The sequence below is a fragment of the Rhea americana genome, unplaced genomic scaffold (assembly GCF_003343005.1).
Source record: "Rhea americana isolate MKP2758 unplaced genomic scaffold, rheAme1 scaffold_274, whole genome shotgun sequence".
Classification (NCBI taxonomy): domain Eukaryota; kingdom Metazoa; phylum Chordata; class Aves; order Rheiformes; family Rheidae; genus Rhea; species Rhea americana.
The window spans coordinates 802506-824006 of record NW_028186395.1 but is presented as its reverse complement, the minus strand read 5'-3'; the positions used below and the strand labels follow the sequence as shown (position 1 = coordinate 824006).

The following is a 21501-nucleotide window of genomic DNA, read 5'->3' as shown; positions in this document are numbered from 1 at the left end:
TTTTAAAACAGCCATGGAGCTGGATCTCCTGCCATACATCACTTGTGGAGTACACATGCACATAAGCTCTCTTTGTCCTTAATCAACTCTCTCTGGCATAAGTGGAGAGAGCAAAGGAGAAAGGGCACTTGCTACTTTTAGGAGATTAGTATAATACTGCACAAGGCCTCACAAGTCTCAGGTAACCCTCTCAATTGAATGTCTCAGCATTCCAGCACCTTAATATGAATGTAGGTCAGTCAGTAAATAATAAAAAGTGACTTCTGTAACAAGACATGTTTTTAACTGTTTTCTTGTTAATGGGAACACAGTGAAATTTGGTTTACCTCAAAGACATTCTATTAGATCTCCACTTAGACGACATGGTTGCAGCAATCTGGAATAAACTTTTAAGCTTAAATAGATATTGCATTTATATTTTCTGTATGTATTAAATTACAAATGAGAGATTATCATAGTTGAAAATAATTATTTCACACTTCAGTAATTCCTGTTCAAACTTCTATCAAAATAATCATTACTACACAGACAAGTTAAAAATCAATGGACCAATTTTTCATTTTATGTAATTTACTAATTTCTGTGGAGTTACTCCAGGGATTAGTTTGGCTGTATGTACAACTACAAAAGCCATTAATCTGTTCACTTTCTTGAGTGCACTTCTTTCATAAGCACCAAGAATGGTAGAGAATGACTCCCAGAACTACTAGATAGATCATATGCTTTCTGTATATTGTGCATTGTTTTTGCATTAATTTCTGAGTTCCTCTTCAAGCCCTACTCCATCACATGCCGATTTACAAATTTCCAGTTGCAACCTTACTTTGAGGTTATAGGTCTGACCTATAGTATTATTCACCTCTCAGTGATGTCAGAGGAGAATAACAGTTGAATTCCAGACCTCTGACATCAGCCTGACCTGAAACCTTCTCGCAGTAGCAACTAGAAAAGGGCTACTGAATCTAAATTAGCAAGAGCTGAAGAAAGGCTGCGCGTGAAATGGACGGAGTCCTTCCCAGGGCCGAAGACATAAGGCTGCAATAAATCAGTACATTCTAGTGAGGGAAGTTGCTTTAGATACTGGCTTGGTGCCATTCTGAGTGCCACAGGAAGGTTGGGAAAGGATTTGAGTTCACAGTGATAAACAGCCTCCTTCTTCACTTCTTGATCTGCCTTTGCGTTTTATGTCATTTTACTATTTTTTAATCTTTGCTAGGTTGGGCACAGATTTCACTCGGATGTCAGTTTGAAGGACTAGTGGGTGACCCTGATTTACATGTGATCGCTTAGTAAAATGAAGTTAGCAGGGGCTGTGTTTGCTGAAATGCAGTATAGCAGGGGATCAGGAGAGGGAGTCCAGGAGCTCTGCGAGCGGGCCGCGGAGGGGGTGGGGTTGTTGCCTCCAGCTGCTCCACCCTCACTTTGTGTCAGCAGGTAGAGAGTGCTTGCAGTCCCAGGGGAGGGAGGCAAAGAGCTGGGAACACAGAAACTGCAAACCACAAGCTTCCTTCTCTAGGGATTTATCCAGAAGTGTTTTTCTGGAAGAAAAGCTTTTCTACGACTTCAGCAGAACTTTTCAAGTCTGTTCTACGATTGGGGGTCCCTCTTGCTTCTGGATTGCTTTGCCTACTTTATAATGATACAACAGCCTGCCTGGGTTCACTGCTGGATTGCTGCTGATGTTTCCATTTCTTTTCTGTTGCGCTCACTACATTTAGAGCTGATAATTGCATACGCTGTAACAAGAGGAGAGACTTTTGTATTTTAAAGGAATTTTTCAGAAATGTTTTTGTATTCTTTCTAAAGTCTTTAGATTACATGTGGACACTTCACTTTCAGCCATGCCTGCCCCAGGAGCTTTCTGTCTGCAGTAATTTTCTTCCTTTGATCTTGTTGGATTCTCTTTCGAGTTGTGGAACTGCACTCGTACCTACCTGCCTAGTGCGTGTATGTGAGAGAGATTTTCTTTCTTTCTCCCCCCCCTTTTTTTTTGAATAACAGCTTGTTTTTCTAAAAAAAGACCRACATCATCAGACCCACACAGTTCTCTTAAGCTATTGGAAATAGTTTTTGTCTAGGATTTATAGAAACATTTCCATCTGTCTCGGGTCCTATGGATTCCAGCAGGCACACTGCCTAACAGGTTTGCAGATCTGTTTCTTTGAAAAATCACTTTTCCTCTTCGCAGCCAAGTGATCAGTGTAACATTTGTTTCAGTTGCAAATTTCCTCTGTATCAATTCCCCCAGTTATGAAGACGCATCCATACGTTTCATGTGACCTTTGGGCAGACCATGGAAGTTTATATTTTATTTTGTGGGGCCTTTATTTAGGATCTTACTAGTATGTGCTTGGAAGTGGTAATACTGGAACTCAAGCGTATGCAGAAATAGTGTGAAAGGAACAAGATGTACTGTAACTTTTTGCTTGGTATCTGTACCTAAACTTTTGAAGTGTTTTGGAGCCTTTTTATTTCCTGAGAACTTAAAAATATGAAGAGAAGCTACTTACTCAACTAATCGTCTTTGAGAACTGCATCTGAAAAGGGATTATTAGGAGAAAACTAAAATTGATCTCCAAACGTAAGTGAAGCATTTCCGGCAGAACAAGGATGGAAAGGTTCAAGAATATTTGGAGAACAGTACCATAGCATGCTTTTTTTAAAAAAATAAAATTTCAAGAAATACCTCCTGTGTAATCTTCAAGAAGGATACCAATGACTGTAGTTAACGTTAAAAGTGAAGAGCTTAAGCTTACGTTGTGAAAAAGATGACTTGCTGACAAGAAGGTAAATTATCTTTTAAGGATATTTGAGATGGATGTTTTGAACCTGTTGATCTTCCTAAACCTTGGACAGGAGAGGCAAGGTCATCGCTTCCATGAGGATATCTCTCTGTTCTTCATCTCTGCGAAACTGAAGAGTTTTTATTGCTACATGGTATTCCTGTATATCTGAACTGATTTCTTGCTTGTGACCTGTTTGTTCTCTTTCACTGATTTCTGGATTTATCTGCTGGAGGAGGAGGGACATATCATTGAGGTTTTTTGAGGGTTTTTTTTTTTGGTTTAAAATATGTTTTTGAGCTTCCAGAGGCCTTTGAGCACGTGGCGCTGCAGAAGAGAAATAATGATGGCAAGAAATAGAAAAGAAATTCAGTAAGTAGTWTTGGCAGGAGAAAGCTGGAGATAACTGAGCCCCTCTCTCCTCTTTCTCCTGCRTTCCAGTAACTGGAATTGTGCACTCTTAAACCTAACGAGCTTTGCCTACTGTTGGAACCTATTGGCAGGCTGAGGACGCATTCCTGAGCGGTATGTGTGGCCGAAGCGCACTGCTGCAGCTGGTAGCATGAGTGCTGGCCCCCAGCTGCAGCTGGCTGTCCTCTGGCCTTGGCTGCTAATGGCTACCCTGCAGGTAGGACTTGGCCATACAGGGCTGGCACTGGCAGCCGCAGTCGAATCTGAGAGATCAGCAACACAGAAAGCTATCATTAGGGTGATCCCCTTGAAAGTGGAGCCAATCACGTTGGAAGGAGAGTTTGCAAATGTTGCTGAGGTTACTCCAGCTGAAGGAAAACTGCTTCAGGTAAGAGCAGCTCTATTTTATCCATTTCTGTTGGTCTTACGTTCTTGGTCCTTCTGTTCTTTTCTCCATTTCCTTACTGCTTCAGCTGCTGGTGCAATGGATTTGTTTTTTATTTCCCAATTACAGATTTATAACCTAAGAAACAGGTTGGTTTTTCTGTGTGAGCTGTCCACCTGTTTTGTTCCTTTGTGTTATTGCTCTTGAAGCTTGCACAGTGTTCTAAGATAGAAGTGCTTGTATATATGCTAATGGTTGATTCTTCATCCACTGATGAAGATGCATTGTGCTTGTATTAATGTTGAATTTTGGATATAGTCAATTGATCCCATGCAGACTGTTGCATATCTTATTTGGTATTATAAAGCAGAGTGCATTGAGTCACATTTTGGGACAGTAAAGATCTGTGAGAAAGCATGAATGTTTTGTATGAAATCCTTAAGGTTTCCTGCACACTTTTCCTAGTAGATATGCTTCTGTTAAAGTTACAATACACATCCCACCAGATTTGTTGACCCTGCTAGTTGTATTCTTGTGTATTGGCTGTACCTGGAAATTGTTAGCTACGATGGTTCCTGTAGCGTCACCACCATATATTTTTGTAAGTGAAATTAGTGCCATTTTCTGATGTTTGCTAAGAGTGGATAGCATACGAACATCTTGCCATAAGTTGCAGGTGCTACTAAGAGACAGCTGTGCTAGTCAGTGAGCAGACTGATCTTCTGCATACTGTATTTTTTAAGCTTAATTTCTTGAGACAGCACAGTACACTGCTACCTTCACATACTGTCTCATTTCTAAGCCTGCATGTAAAGCCTTTTGAACTACTCAGAATGAAAGCGCTGTTATAAAATTATATTACCAGGGTGAAAAGTATCTTAAACAAATGTACTCAAGGTCCTGTTCTGTCATGAGGCAATGTCCAGAAAAGTCAATATTTATTCCATACAAAAWCTACAGTGGTGTTGCAACTGAGCACAAAGTATACAGTATAGACCTTTTYGAAATGAGAAGATGATAACCCCTGCTGTATGGTGTTTGAACATTTTAACTAAATGCAGTGATTCAAACTGACTTTTGTATTATGTGAAGGCACTAAAGCCCACCCTGCAGCACAAAAAAATGAGATGTTTTGCATAGTAAGCCATGAGTAGTGATGGATTTACAAATGAGTTTCATTCCTTAAAAATCATCCTCAAAATGAGAAGGTTGGAGAAACTCTAATCTTATCCATTTAATTTATGTAAATGGATACTGAACTATACAGTGTATGTGTTTTTTAGGCCCTGATCCCACAACTAGATTTACTCAGGTGATCATTCCTATTCTGTATCCCACAGAATTCGGTCCTATTTTAAAGGGTTCACACATCTGGATCTGGTTAGGATTAGAGTATAAGACTAGGGTTTGAGGGTATCTGTATCTTCTGCAACAGGATGTTTACATGGTGCAAGGCACAGTTCAGAAAAGCCTTGTTTAAGTTTGCTTGTGACCTTTGTGTATATATTACGATGTAGTTTCTAATTATGCTATTACATATCAAAAYTCATAATGCTATTTGCAAATTATTTGGGGCCTGATCCTGCAGTTGATTCTTGCCTTTGGAAAGATGAAACTTGAGAGACACTGTGAAATGCCACTGTAACTATTAAGGTACAAAATAAGTAAGAAACTAATAGGAGGGAGTATTTGTAGTTCACTTCTAAACAGTAAGATACTAAATACACCTAAATTATGCTTTATTGGAACATTCTGTTCTAAATGTGGCTGCCAGCATCTCAATCTTGCAAAAACATTAAGTGATATGCTTTAACTTTGGTTGGAACTCTTACTTAAATAAAGTCTGCCTACAGGTACCTTCGTAATTGGTTCTTTATATGTAATGTAGGTACATAACATGATTATTTTTACAGTTCATGAGCTAAGAAGAGAAGTCTAGTTTTTACATCAGTTTTGGCTTTGTCTACTTGGTATGTAAGGTGCAGTCAGTCATCATGCACATCACATGAGAACATAAACTACATAGCTTATCTCAGAAAAAGAAATGCATGATCCAGTCCTTTTTTCAAAATAATGCTCTATTAATTCAGTGGTATAAAAGGATTGCTTAAATATAAGAGCAGCAGAAGTAGTCTTGTATTCAAATAAAAATCTCTTTAACTCATAATTGTGTTTATATTGTTTTGGTCAATATATCTTTAGAAATACATTCTTTTTTTTAAAGAAAATATGGCATATAAAAGATTAAGCCTCACCAAAGATATCTCTACCAGAATACTTATTTTCATTTTCTTCCCATCGTATTCTCTAGGATCCTCTACAGAAAGCAACTTTGCTTATAAGTGTTAAATTCTAGGAAATTAGATCAGATTAGAGATAGAAAATTAAAAGAAAATTTCCTCACCTCCAAAATAATTTGAACATCAAATTCCTTCTCACATCCCTCTTCCCTCTGACCAGTTCTTTCAGGAAATCTTGAATTTTGACTTTTGCAGTATGTCCTTAAGGTCACCAGATAGTAGCATATGGCTGAGCAGGTAAATTCTAAACTGCTCAAACTAGGCAGCGTTACCTCTGGCACTCCTGAGGCTCAGCACTGCTGTAGTATGATGCAAAGGGAGAGGAATTTCTCAAGTAGGCAGAGCCACTTAAGACTTTATAGGTCAAAAAACCAACACCTTAGACTTCTTACAGAAAACATCTTCAAGCTTGTTCAGTGCACGGATATTACATGCTCTAAGCATTAATTATTGCTCAACAAATGAGAAGTAGCATTGTGTGCTACTAGTTTGCAGTTTCCAAATGGTTGGAAGTTCAGATCTCTGTTGAGTTTACTGCAGTAGACTATACTTCAGGTGGAGAAAGTCCATGGAAGTCAGAAACAGACCCTGTGTTAAAAATGGAAGAACCAAACCTTTTAGACAAGATAATTTGTATCTTACTGCTAGTTGGAGATCCAGTAGCAATTAAGGATTCAGCATGCTCTCCAAATTGCAAATCCTGTAACTGTTTGCCAGATCAGCCCCCTTGGATATGATTGCCAATGACTGAGACCATTCTGTGACCTCTGTTTTTGTTATTTCTGTTATATTAGCTTATTTTTGATTMGTAAATTTTCTTTCTTTCTTTCCATACTTCAGGCTCCATTCGATACTGGAGAGATTTCACAATGCTAGTTGAAGATAGGAGAAAATAGATAGTCTCAGAAAGAAGAGGATAGCGTAGCTTCAGAGACTTGAGGGGAGATTCAGAGTTTGTCCAATTCAGACTGAATTACAATAGGATTAATGTGCAAATCGAATATTGTGGAATAAAATACTTTTTATTTGAGAAATAGGTCATCCCTTAAAGGCTCTTTAGTAAAGTGTATATACATGCATACATAATTAAAATTAAGCGTTAGTACATTTTCATTTGAGTATATGTAACTGCAGTCCTGTATGCATGGGAAAGAATGTTACTGTATGATGTGAGTGGGATTGGAGTTTTCTGTGTAGTGCTGATGCCAGTATCTCAGAAATAAGAGTTTGAAAAAAGTCCAAGCAATTAGATTTAAAGAGACAAGTATATATTCAAACTAAATTTATTATAGAGAAGGCAAAGCAGTGATCAATCACTTTACAGATCTCCATGGAGAAAACAACTTCAGATAGTGAAACAGTCATCTTATTTAACAGATGAAAGCATATAATCAGTTTTTCCACGTGCATTATTTTATTGTAAGTCTCGCAATACTCTGTATTTGTTTCCTTATAATCTTAAGCTGTTACATAATTGRGTGATTGTATGAGAAAGTCAACTTTCATTAAACCACTGAGCTCATTGTTTTAGCTTATGACTGCAGGAAAAAGATGACAACACAGAACAAACTCCCTAAAGGCTCAGAAACCAGCAGGCACAAGGACTGCTCTTTCCTCTCCTCCTTCCCAAAATTATTGAAAAAAATATTACTTTTAGCATCAACCTTCTGATTAGGGTGGAATGTGTTAGAGTCTGAGGAGGACCCTGAATCATTTTTCAGGTGTTGAATATAATTCAAGAGCTGAAAATCAAGCCTGGATAAAAGAAAAGAAGGACGATGCATGCTTTTAAAAACAATAATAGCTAACATTGAAACAAGTTGTGTACTGGTGTAATGAATCCTACGTGATCGTTACAGATTGCACATCCTAGAAATGGAGAGTGTTTCCAATGTTGCAATGCATAGTGCTGTTGGAGAATTATAATCACCTATTTAATTGCTTGTGGAAGGTTACAGTCCCAACCCATCAGAAAGTAAATATATTAGTAGTCTTAAATACTACTAGCTCCTGGATCAACAAAAGGATGTTGAGTGCATAATGTTGACAAAGATCAAAGAAGTGGGAAAGTCTAACCRAATGATAATGGAGACTTAAATTACCTGTGAATAAAGTGGTCAGATAGCACAATAAGAGTAAGTTCAAAGAAGCAATTTCTGCTTCTTGGAACAGCTAGTACTAAAGTACACAGAAAGATATTCTTGACTTARTGTTAAGTAACATGCAAGAACTAGCTAGCAATAATTGAGCCACTAGTATTGACTTCAGAGTAATAAAATTCAATGCCTAACTACCAAAAAGTGAAACTCTGACATTAATTTTTAGAACAGAAAATTGCAGTAAAGTGAATCAGTGAGACAAATGGCTCTTACAGTTAAAGAACAAAAATAAAAAAAATCTTTAGATGTGACATAGATACTGTTCAAGAAAACAGAAGTAGTTTTAGGAGACATACAAAACAGTGAATCAAAAAGGTAAAGTAGTAGAAGTATATTGGCAGTGTTTAAGATGTTATCTGGGCCAAACATGTTTCAAAATTTGGAAGTATAATACTTAGTGAAAGCAAATAAATAAGCATATAAATTATAATGAGTACTTAATAAGGAGAAAAAGAGGGAGGCATAGATGATTTTTCATTGTAGTTCATTGTAGTTCATCTTTAAAAACTTGCATTTTTATGTTAAATATAAGCCTGACAAAAATCTATAGGTCTGCTGGCTCACAGAGATTATGTAGAGCAATTCAGGATTATATTGTCACTTTGTGAGAGTAAGAGGCTGTGAGGCACCTTAGGCGTATTCATGTTAGATATTGCAACAATTAAAAACGTAGACCCTGACTCTACAGGATGACTGAGGTAGTTAAGCTTCCTATATAGCCATGAAGGAGATTTAGATAATTAAAAAGTCTAATCAGTTGAATGCATGGGATTTAGGTGTATCACTAAAATCTACATGCATAGTAGGGAGTCTCAATTAGAATTAGCTGCTAGAAAAAGTTGAACTTAAAGATGGTTTCTAAACTTACATCCCTCTCTTAAGTATATGCAAAGCCCAAGTTAGAGCTTTAGATTTTGTGCCTTCTCCTTTCCTGATCCATAAAAAGTGTAGTGGGAACCAGTTCTCTCTTTAAGAAAGAGTCTGAAGGGCTTTAAACCCAAATCTTTTGCTACCTAGGATGCTTCTTGAGTGCTCCCCAGAGCATCATCTGGTGCTGGCCACTATCTTCTTTAAATACATCAGCTGCAAAGACGACTAGGGAAATGGGGGGGCCCGCTACTYCATGGGGCCCTGCTGATGAAGGATACAGAGAAGGCAGAGTTACTGAACGCCTTCTTTGCTTCAGTCTTTAGTGCTGAAACTAGCCCTCAGGAACCCCAAACCCTGGAGACTAGGGAAAAAGTCTGGAGAAAGGAGGACTCTCCCTTGGTGGAGGAGGATCAGATTAGGGATCACTTAGGAAAACTGGACATAAACAAGTCCATGAGCCCTGATGTGTGGTCAGAAAGCTAAATCAACAGGGCTAGGGTGAGTGAGAGTCAACAGAGGACTTCTTGGTCGTGCACACCATTCCTGGAATGTATCCAAGGAGCAAGTGGACCTTTCCCAAAGATAAGCTGGCAGGAGGAGTAAGATTACAAGGGAATGGAAACAGGCCTCTCAGCCATTTCTGTTGACTACAGCCAGACTGAATTTGTYGACTAAATGGTTCTTGTGAACCTTTACCAAAACTGCTTTTCATTCTGTGCCTCTTTAGTACTAAAAGTTTGGTAAATTTTTCATACAGGTGAAATGTGAAAATGTGAAAGGTAATTYTGAATTCATACTCATTCATTATTTTTAAATGAAAGCTTTCAAAATTATCTAAGACATTAAAATCTGACAAACTGTATATGATCAAAGAGGGCTCCATTGTGTTAGAATTTATTTTGAACAAAAATTTTGCCRTGTATTTTTATATATTTTTATCTCCTTATTTTCCCATTTTTAGAGCTCTCAAAAGTACCTAAAAGTTTTCTGTGGTCTTGCCCAAGAAGCACTTATTTCAGCTGAAAGAAAGCTCATTTTAACCCAAGAGGAAGAAAGTGATAAATAAGTGCAATGGGAAACATGCAGAGGAATTTGATCTTCAGGTCCAACTGTCTACAGTATTATAAAATCTGTGTTGCAGGGGTTGCCAAGAATCAAATAAATTTTGGTTTATAAACAAAGCAGAGTTCTAAGCTGAACCTCAGAGTATGAGGGTATGTATCACTCAAGCAATGAACATTCAGATTTTATATCAGGTTCTTTCCTCTAGAAACTTAATCTGTAGTAAAGTCCTAATCTCTCTTGGTATGTTTATGACTTTATTTTTAAAAGAGGTTGACATGCAGTATCTAAAGACTAAGTGTCAGTAAAATGTTTAAACACAKGGTGTTTATCTCAAATTATTTTTCGCGTATATTTATAAGCCAAAGATGARATGCAAATCCCAAAACATAGGCTTCTGCTATATGACACAAATACAAAAGCGCTCTCTAAGCGCAGTAATGGAGAAATGCACACACTACTATCAGTGATTTAAGAAACACAGAGGATCTGCTTTTGTCCAAAAACATGAAGGTTAATAGCTCTTGTATTTCTCGCCTTAAGCAGGGTATTGTAATTACTTACGTTGCGGCATGCACTCTTCTCGGGGTTGCTACTATAATTCTCATTGGCATTGATAAAGGAGACTTGGTGTGTCTAAGGGAAAAATGTGGACTGCATTAATAATACTTCTTCACTGTATGCTTTTTGTCTGTAGGACACAAACTGCTGTATATTCAATGATGTTAATTGCATCCAGTCCCATTAGAGTCTAAATATTAATGCATTAGTAGCATTTGTTGTGTTCAAAATGTACTTTTTAAGTCGTTTTCAGATTTGGGGTATTATTTTCTTATGTTCTCACAAATGGCAACTAGAAAAGCCCGCTTTGGGTTACGCAACATCCTTCACAATGTTACATGCTTCATGCACATAGTTTACCTGTCTTCTTCTTGCCCGATTAAATAATCCCACAGATAAATTGAAGCCCATTTCAGTATAGGACTTGCCATGTTCTGGAAAGTACCATAAAAATATCATAACAATATTGTTGAGAAATATCTTTGTGTTGCCCAGCTAATCAATTATGTTCAGCTCTCAAACTGATTGTGCCAGTTAGTGATGAAAATAGATGAGTCCTACACTGGCATTCCCYTTTTTATGCCATATTTGGATACATCGAAAAGTAAATAACAAGAAAATAATAGAAGTGATATTGCTTTTCTACTCAGTAATGTCACTGCAGAATGCTTTATCTTGAGCTGGTACCCAAACTTTGAGAAGGATATGGAAATACTGGAAAAAGTTCGAAGGAGAGCCACAGTACTGATCCCGAATGCAAAATGTAATGCCTGAGTAGCTCAACTCTTTCTGTTCTTTGAMAGTGCAAACTGATGATTGCTCTGTGTGTGTACGTACTTACACATGAGACTGTGTATTTGGGAAGGATGGCAACACTAGCAGAAATAGCCAGGTCTGGTAGGTGAAAACTCAGGTCAGATATCTGACATTAAACAACTAGTTTTCTCATTTTTTTGGATAAACCATAGGTTCTTGGCTGCAAGGATAATTAGAGTAAGTCACTAGGGAAAATTTGGGGCTTACCTCCATTCCTTATCTTTAAAGTGAGATTAGATATAGGCAGAAGGAGAGGATATAAAGTACGTATAAGTGGCCTGGATGGTCATGGTAGTCCCTTCTGTCTTTGAATTAGGTGATTTTTATATCTGTTTATTTTTCCCTTGTTTCACTGGCATTAGAGAACAGGAAGCTGTGTATTGCCTTTAACTTGTCCATAACACTTTCAGTCTATGTTAAACAATTGTAATCACATCTCATGCTTCAGAGCTTCTGGCTAGATGCCTGCTACATGGGTCAGGCAGGAGCTCTTCTCCCTCCTTCCATGCAAGATTGGCCAAGGGTAATTTTTTCACTTTTCTTAAGAGCATCAGGCATCAACTTCCTCTAGAATCAAGGCATTAAGGCTTATTGGCCAATGTTCAAAGGTAGTAGAGAAAATYTTGTTTCACAAATGCTTAGGTTGTGTGCCTTGCTCCTATGCACAAGATCGAACAGATCACTGGATTTGAGGTACAAGAAGACTTTCTTCCCCCCTCCACCCCTATCTCACTGAAATTATCAGAAACTTTGGTTGTGTGTCCCCTTCCTTTGCAGTTTAAGACATGAATCATCTGCCTAGATCATCTGGACGTATTTGCACCTCATCACTTCCTTACCCCTAAAGGGGCTAGTTAAGGGCATTTATGGCCCTTTGATTTCTCTTTTGTTGTTCATCTCCRTAATTTAATCACCAATGGTCAAATGCGTTAATCTATTGCATGTTACTGTTCAATGTGGGGATACTGACAAAAATGTAATGGATTATCATACATAGAAACTCTAACTCGATGGTTGAATAGTAGTCTCTGGCCATAAACTCTATGAATAAACAAGTTAAAACTTTTTGTGCTGAGCCTAGTTGTGAGAATAAAGCACTTTGAAGATTCAAATTTAATATTATTTTGCCAAAATGTATGTTAATTCCTATTCAAAATACATGAAAGAACAGAATTTCGATTTCCCACTTCGAGAACACTTCAAAAACTGTTGTTCCATGGGATCTTTTTTTAGGTAGTTTTGTAGATACATAGCCGTGGACCAGCTATGTATCACTGTAGAAGGGATATACACACTGCAAAAAGTAGGAGAAAAAGATTTGAATTGAATTGGATCTAGGTATGAAAAATGAATAGCACTATAGTGCTATTGCAGATTTTGCATTTTCCCTTACAAGGGCCATAAAGTCCAAAAATAGAGCAGAGGCAGTGCAAGGAGACACAGGCTGTAAAGGGATTTGAGGAAATTGCCACATAATAGAACAGAAGAAACGATATGAYGACATATTCTAGGTTGTAAATAGAGAGCATTGGTTCTTTCGGTAGTTTAGTTTTGTGCGGGATCTTGGATATCATGTTAGTATTGCTTTCTGAATGTTTAAATATATGTAAAATCTTTAAGCATATGTAAGTCAAATAACAGAGTGCACTGTAGCAATTACTGTAATTTCCTGGGCGACAATTTGAATCAAAAGTTGTTGCTTAGCAAGTTAGTCATTAGGTCTCTCTTTAAACAACCATCCGGTGTAGAAACGTAACTTCAGAAACCTTGTATTGACCATGTTTTAAAGTAGTAAGAGAGGGCCATATGTACAAAGTACATACCTCCATGACAGAAATAGTTACTTGTCATTTTTTTGGGGGGTGATGGACAAATCCCTTGTATTTGTGCAACATGTAGCTCCTACAAGACCTATTCTAGAAAAGATCATCAGAATAATTCATGTAGGTTCTTGCTTGAGAAATCACCTCATGCCATTTCTGACAGTTGCACCATCTCACAGCCTGAGTTGGTGCCAGCTTTTTTTTTCATGCTCCCTCACTGACTGTCTGCCTCTTTTGTGACAGCATTTGCAGTAAAATGAAGCCTAGGGAATGCCCATGCGGCAGGTCTCTGCTGAGGTCTTCTCTAAGAAAGCTAGTCACAGCTTACTTCTGCTGAAGACACCTGAATGGAACATCTTAGATCCACATGAGTGTTCAAGCAAGTGTTCARCCCAGCTGGTGACATTGATTTTGACACACTGAGGAAGATCAAAGAAGTGGCAGGGGTAGGAAATGTAGCACTAATGGGAAGCTTCAGTCACAACCATTATACTTCAAGGAGCTGCTTAGTCAGGGAAACAAGAAGGGGAGAAGCAGTGTTTGCCTTGGTCTTTTGCAGGACCTCATTCAAAATCTTGCTTTTGAAAAGCTGCCCTGTAGCAGTGATAATAATATACTTTGCTCCTGGAAGGATGTTGAGTCATAGGCCAAAAAGTCTTCCACAGTTGTGTTTTAATTCAAAAAGTGGAGCTACATAAAAATGAAGAAATGCATTAAAAAGAAGCTAAAAGGGCAACTAAGAGTTGCAGTTGCAAGTGAAGACTATTTAAAAACACCATAGTAGGAATTAARATCAAATGCACCTCTCAAGAAATACTTGAAAAATGATAAAAAGAAACCAGCATATCGAAACGTAAGAGTATGAGAGTATATAAAAGCATCCTGAAAAAGCAATCATTTTGGTAAAATGAGCAAAATAGGAAGGCTTATACATTATAACAGGTTGAATGTAAAAACATAGTGAAAAGAGTAGGGMAAACAGGAATAACTTGCAAATGATAAAATGATTAATAACAGATTCTATGTAGTCATATCAGAAGCAGAAAGCTTGCTAGAAAAYCTATAGGACCTATGCAAAATTAAAAGATGCACTCAAGACAGCTAAACTCATAGCAGAAAAATGAATGCAGTTCCCTTTTTTTTTGCTTTCATTTTTCTCAAGCTGAAATATCTGTATATGAAATGATGRTGCAGATAGGCAAAATCAACATTATCAATTGCTAGGACCAGATGGTATTCATCTGAGAGTTTTGGAGGATGAAATAGTTGAACTGCTAATTGTATGTGTAAACTCTCATTTAAAACCATTGGAAGCTGGCTGATGTGATGTCAGTTTTTCTAAGGGCTCCAAACCATCAAAGAAAGTATACACTAGTACACTGTTAAATGCAGTAGGTTAGTAGAAACTGTTATGCAGAGTGGATATGAAGGAGTCAATAAACGTATCAGTTGAGTAGACCCAATTGAATGTCCAAAAGGCCTAAGTCCCTCATCACGGGCTTTTAAGGACCGTAAGCAGACATGGAATAAGAAGATATTCCTGGACAAATAATTAGAAATAGGAAGCAGATGATAGGACTAGCTGGTATCTTTTCACAGTGGAGGGTGCTGATGACTGGAGTTCTCCAGGGATGTGTGCTGGGAACTATGTTGTCCAGTATGTTTATAAGCTACATGGAAAATGAGTGCCTGGTAATGTTTTAGACTTTGCTAAAACATTAACTAATTTAAAGTAATGAAGACAAGGGTCAGCTGTGAAGTATTATGGAAGAACCCTATGAGACTAAATCTCGTTTATAGTCTCTCCTAAGAGACTATAAAGAGATGCACATGGGAAGTCCATTATTACATTAAGTTGCTGGCTTCTGAATGGTCTGTTACCACTCAGAAAGTCTTATTTTCCAATTAAAATAGTTCCATGAAAATATCAGCTCAGTACTTAGTAACTCTCAAGAGAAGAAATAGACCATTAGGAATGAAAATAAGAGAGACTAAATGAGGAAATATGCCACTTATGCCATTGCAGAAATCTTTGATCTATCTACATATTGAATACTGTGTGAATTTCTGTTCCCTCATCTTTAAAAAAAAAAAAGTTGTAATAGAATTGGAAAAGATTTGGAGAACATGAAAAAAGCAAAAATGTGAGATGGATTTCCTACAAGGAACATCTAATTAGGCTAGTACTCACTAGTACTCTTCTGGCTGGAAAACTGGCACTCAAATGGTAATATGAAAAACCTCTATAGAGTCATGAACAGGGACTGACCGTTAGTGTCTTTCAATATAGAGCACTGCATAAAGCTACTAGGAGCCGGGCTCAAAAGGAACAGAAGGGATTGCTACTGTATACACTGTATAATTAACTTGTAGAATTCCTTGCTGTGGGAACTGCTGTGGATACTAGATGTTTACAGAGTTTCAAAAAGCAACTGGAGCTAATGAGTGGAGAAGACTCTATCAATGGCTATTACGTGACAGGTGCCACTTTTGCCTCAGGAATCCTATAAAACGCAGYTTGTTGGAAGTTTCAAGAGCATCCTAGCGAAGAGGCACTACATGACCTCTTCTTACACTCTTTGAGACATCCATTGTTGGCAACTGTGAAGCAAATATTGTGGGCTAGATGGGTCATTGGTCTGAAACCATGCTGCAGTTTTTGTATTCTTATTTTCTGTAGAACAGCTTCTCAGGCATTAAGCCCACTACCATCAGCACCAGCCCTTGCAATTTATCTCTGTTCGGTTCGGGCAGGGCTCTGAGGAAAGACTGTGATACGTAGATCCTCCACCATCTGGTACTGACTTCAAGTGCAGCTATTCATTCACTCGGAAGGCACTGTAGAGTCCCTTGGAGTCCATTACTGCAAATCTCCGTAACATATGCTTTCAACTGGTGCTGTTAAGCAGCATTTGATGTTCTTAGCACTTAGCTCTTCATATCTTCCTAAGTATACCATTTGCATCCCTCCTCACCTTCAGCCTGCATGATGCTGTGCACTCTGTGCATGATCTGCACTCTGCTGATAGGATAGTAACCGTTACAGTTTGGCCACATATCTTCCTTGCCAGTGGCCTGTTCTTTAATGCAGTAATACTCACCTAACGAAATATTAAATGAAATCTTACCATAGGTCCTTATTTTTCAAAGCAAGGCCTGCTCCTCAGAATGACTAGAGTCACTCTGTGTGTGCCAGCCATGCCCTGCATACATAGGAGCCTGAAATATCTAACTGATGTAGGAGGAAATCCTGTATTCCTTGGGAACTAGAACAGTAACTTCTACCTCAGTGGCAGATAGTCCTGTAACTTACAGGGACAGGTTGACTATATCTCCTGCACGTAGAATGAGATACGGAAGTTTTTGGTCATCAAGCTTCACTACTAATTCTCATCTTTAATAGCTTTATAGTCTTCTTTAGCCTCTTCATGATGGTCATCTTTTGTCAAATTGTCACTGCCCTTTGGAATAAAGTCTGTCTTCCTGTTTGACAGACATATCAAGATGACTTCAAGGTTTCTTATTCTCTTGTTAAAAAAGTGGAATTCTCTCAACATGTCACACTTTCTCAGTCCCTGTGAGTATTCAGCACTTTTCAGTGACAAGCTTTATCCTTCTTAATTATGCTGCACTGGTTTGGCTGCTCCCATTCTGACAAAAATCAGAGTTATGAGACCAACTTTTAGTGGGATAGACTATTGATGAATATTTAATTCATGATGAGATTTCTGAATTTCATTTTAATTACATTCCCTTCATCCMTTGCAGCTACTGCAAATGCATGAAGCTAGGCAGCAATGTTCCTTTGCCTCAGAAAGACAAGCCAAGAATGAGATGTCCTTGGCAAGCAAATATATTTTTGATCAACACACTGTATGTAGATTGCTGGATCTCATGTCTTCCTTGCTTGCTGTACGCTGTCCATCTGGGATTGGATTGAATGCTCAGTTGAGTGTATTTCTCCTWATATTAATGTGAAATTGTTCCCACATCTAAATAACCATCAGGAAGAGCAAGAATGGTCCTGTAAGCAGCATTGGCTGTGGCTTTTGTGACCCCTGACTTCACTGCTAAAGCCAATGTACCTTTAGAAGTCTAGTCTTCCTARAGATGCAAATGTCTTTATGGAAGACTTCCTCTGTGTTCACCAAATCTTTAACTCACAGAAGAACTCATGTGCTGCTTGTGTTCTTTAGCAGTCCTATCTTTGGCGCAGGTAGAAAGCTCATAGACTGCAGTGCTAGTTTTCTCACTAATCAGTGCTAGTGAGAAAGAATGAGATATATACTATTTAATTTTGCAGCTTCCTGCCCTTCTCAAGGACCAGTGTCACAMGATACTATTGTGGCAGGAGAGTGCTTATGAGCTCATACCATTAGCAGTACTGGATATATTCACACCTCCTCACGTTCCCAGTGGCTAGCATATGTTGTAGGTAATAGAATTTGTATCTTTGATACATACAGGAGTGTTTAGTTTGTGTATATGCTCTTGGGAGTTGACGTGTCTTTATAGACGTATTTTAATAATAGTCAGATACTTCTGTGGTTGAAATAAGATCCTCTCTACATTTTAGAGAGAGATCTTTTTATGAACCTTTTAATGGACATCTCTCTCAATCATGGTAACCTTGGAACACCAGATACTTGGTCACCAACAAGACCACTCCATATTGTAATCAAAAATAATTTCAAGCCCTTGCCAACCACATCACTTGCATTTTAAGGTCTTCAGGTTATGTCAAACAATATTCTGAGTTCCCCTCATTTCTGTCGGAAGCCATTGATCCAGGGAACCAACGCTGTATCCARTGCTATAGCAGCTGCCAGGAATTCTGAGCATATCAGTGGTAAAAGTCATTTTAGCTGACAGACTACAAGTGAGAAATGCAGGATAATGTTTGCAGGACAGCTTGCAGAAGCTCAAAGTTTTGCAGGATTGAATTTTTTAACTCAAATGTCAACAAGTGCTGACTCTATTGCTTAAAGGCTAGCCTTTTTCTGGGATTCCTAATAAACACATTCTTGATTCTGTGGTCTGAAGGATTAATTAATATCTGTCTAGTCCATCTTCACCTGAAAGCCTAATGCAAGATAAGGCAAGATGCATTAGTGATGATCCCGCACGCTTCAGCCTGGCTGAGATGGGCTGAGGAAATACTAAAGCTGGAGTTATTAGTGAGATGCTCAGAAGCTTGCTCACCCTCCTAGACTGATTTGTACAGAAGTCAAAACAGCTGCTGCATTCCAACCACTGAACTCCCATCTCGTGATTTTGATGCTTGATAAACGTTATTAGAATGAAACTCTCTTACTTATCTTAGATCTCTTGTCTGTGCATAGACCTCTGTTTCAGTGGTTCTGGGTTATCCACTGGGACTAATAAGTAGTGACATATAAATTACATCAGTGCAGATGCCCGTGTAATTGTTTCTATCCATCTGAGGGATTTTCAAATCTTTGACCCTCTGGTCCTAAAATTCTGTATAGAGCCTTGGTAAAAGACTGACAACTTCTGTCCCAACAGGGAATCTTAAGTTGGTCTCACAATCCAGACAGTGCAATAATGTGAGCCTGTGGCAGCTTGTTTATTACTCAAACCGTATTCTTAAATGTGACTTTTTTGGTAGCACTAAGTTCTGCCAGAGGGCAAAAAAGATCCACATGGTAAATGTCTAAAATCCTTTGTCTTTATTCCRCTTCTCAAGATAAGATTTTTCGTGTGCTTTCCTGGGGTCATATCTGAGTTTCACTGGAGCCAGAAAATAACCCATCTTTTCCCCTTAGCCAACACCAAACCTTCAGGGACAAAGCGGTATGTCTCTTCAGACATTTGATGTCAAGCAGACAATCTCCTTCCTGTCTGCACAGAGCCAAACCCGYCAGGTGGCCTCTGTTCATTTGGTCATGAACTGGGAGATAAAGACATACGCTGATACCAGCAATTGCATAACATATTATATCAGGAGATGTTATGATACTGCCTAAATGTTCGTGCCTGCGGTCATCAGTGAATTCCATCAAAGGTTAAGATGTACAATGGGCTCTCTAAAGGATGTCTCCATTCTTGACATCTGCAGAGCTGTCATTTGTAGTCCTATCAAATTCTGTACCATTGCAGAAGCTTCCAGGAATTATGCCAAATTAGGCAGATTGTGGTTTGCAGACTGTTTTCCTGAAGTGCTTGAGACACCGCTCCCTCCTTACCCGTGGGGACGAAGAGACTAGGAATTACTGCTTGGAGCCACTCAGCTTTTGAATATGTATGTGGACTGTTATTTAAAGAATAAAAGAAGGCTGCTTGCTAGTAGTCAGACTTTTTTGAGCTGTATAGTAGAAATGCGCATTCAGTGCTCTCTCCACTTCACTAAGTCTTGTTGAGATGAGTTGCAGGCCCACACTGGACTCTGTATTGATGCTTACTGTATGCCCATATTAGGAGTACTGAATACATATATATCAATAATGTGAATCTCCAAGAAGAATGCTTAACAATGATCATATTTTTTCTTCCAGAAAAGTAATCTGCCCCTTGTGCCATGATGTGTGAAGTGAGAATAAAAAAAGTGAAATGAAAACACTTTTCATTTATAGATATAGATGTAGATTAGAAAAAATAGGGTTTTTYATATATATAGATATAGATTTTGTTTATAGATTTGTTTATAGATAAAAATTCTGATTTGAGTAAATAAGATGAAAGATGGAGCAGATTATTCTGATGTTTTCCATGAAGGCAAACTTCCATATGTTTATTTAATTCTRTTCAATATGGCAAGGGAAATTTGAGAGATATTTCATGATTTATAAACTCCATTTAAACAAGTGTATGAACATAGATTTAAGTGGATGGGCTGAATAACTGTAGATGTTTTGTGAACGGAGTAAAACTATTCCTAGACTTCCCTAAAGTTTATGTGTGATTTTAAAAGTCCTGTAAAATCCATGCAAAATCTGTTAACTGCCCTGACCTTCTGAGCTTTTCATTTTTTTCTGGCGTGATTAYATGAGCATATATTTGAAGGCAGATTTTGTGTTGAATTGCAGTTTGTCTGCATCCCGGTGGGAAAGTCGCATTTTTTGTCTGGAGTGTCTAGTGACAGTCTAGCTGTTTGATGTCCATTCAGTAGCTTCAGCATATGTTAAGGATTTAGCATGTACTGGACAGMTCTTCAGGGAGAAAAAGCACTCAGATTTGTGTTTAGAAGGCTGCAATCYTCAGTCTTTTTTTTGCTTTCTAGTTCCTTTCTAGTTTCTCCATATCCTTTGGAAGTGGGACAACAAACCTAAGTATTAGATACCAATAATAATCTCATCGGCACTGTTTAGAAGTAATRTCTCTCAAAAAAAAGTCTATGTGAGTTGGTTAAATAAATGCAAGCCACAAATCTCCAGACGCTGGAAGAGTTTTCACAGGAGTATCTCTATATATGTGGCCCCATTACTTACCCTTTTCTCTAGGCATCCAGTATTGGCCCTTGTCAGAGAGAGGCTGATGAACTGGATGGACCTTTCATCTGATCTAGTATGGCCATTCCCATGATCTTAAGTTTCCTCTCTAAATTTTCATCAGAGGATAACATGCGACCTTTCAGCCACRCTGGCACTGATATGTATTCGCATGTTCATCATGGTACTGTCCTTTTATCCACTTTAGGTTGTTTCAGAGTCAGTGCTTCCAAAGGTGCAACTCCCTCATCCTTTAACTACCCAACTTCTCCGTTCTTGTATTGTATCAATGTATGTGATGTTGTACCTAAACATACTAAAGTATTCATTATTCTTATAGGCAGGGACATCGGAGCTCATGTCAGGCCTTGTTTTATATTATTTATATTAACAGAGGACTTTGTTATCTACCACTGGTTTGCAAGAAAAAAGTTATTTTCTTTAAAGTTTTTGATAAAATTAAATGAACTGGAGTTCAGAAGTAATGAAAGAAACTTTACTATTTTATTTTTTTCAAGATTATCTTGTATATTTTTGGTAGAATTGCAGGACTAGTCTAAGTTTCTCCACTTGATTGACTGCTCCACTTAAACAGATAGTTCTTAAATTATGTCATCTGTTTTCCATTTAAATAATTAAACTCTATTGAAGTGATTAGAATAGGCTGAACAAAACAGATCGATATATGTTAATATTTAATCCAATTCTGTTTTGTTCTTYGCTTTATGCCTCACGTATAGGTACTTAAGTGTGTAGGATTATGCTCAAGTAAATGTTTGAAGGCTGTTTGTTATGCATATCTGCATTGTTCATTAAGAAAGTGCTTCTCTGCTGTCCTACCATTTTTTTTCTCCTTTCTGTACAGAAACAAAAAATACTGGTA

At 38.0% G+C, this 21501-nt stretch overlaps 1 protein-coding gene across 1 annotated transcript in view; it reads left to right on the top strand.

Annotated features, from left to right (window-relative positions):
• Positions 1 to 3345: 3345 nt before the first annotated feature.
• The window catches only part of RNF43 (ring finger protein 43), a 66934-nt gene continuing 48778 nt past the window's right edge, over positions 3346 to 21501 (top strand). Inside the window, exon 1 of the mRNA XM_085308392.1 lies at positions 3346 to 3582. Coding sequence (XP_085164518.1) covers positions 3346 to 3582 — 237 coding nt within the window. The remainder of the gene's footprint in view (positions 3583 to 21501) is intronic.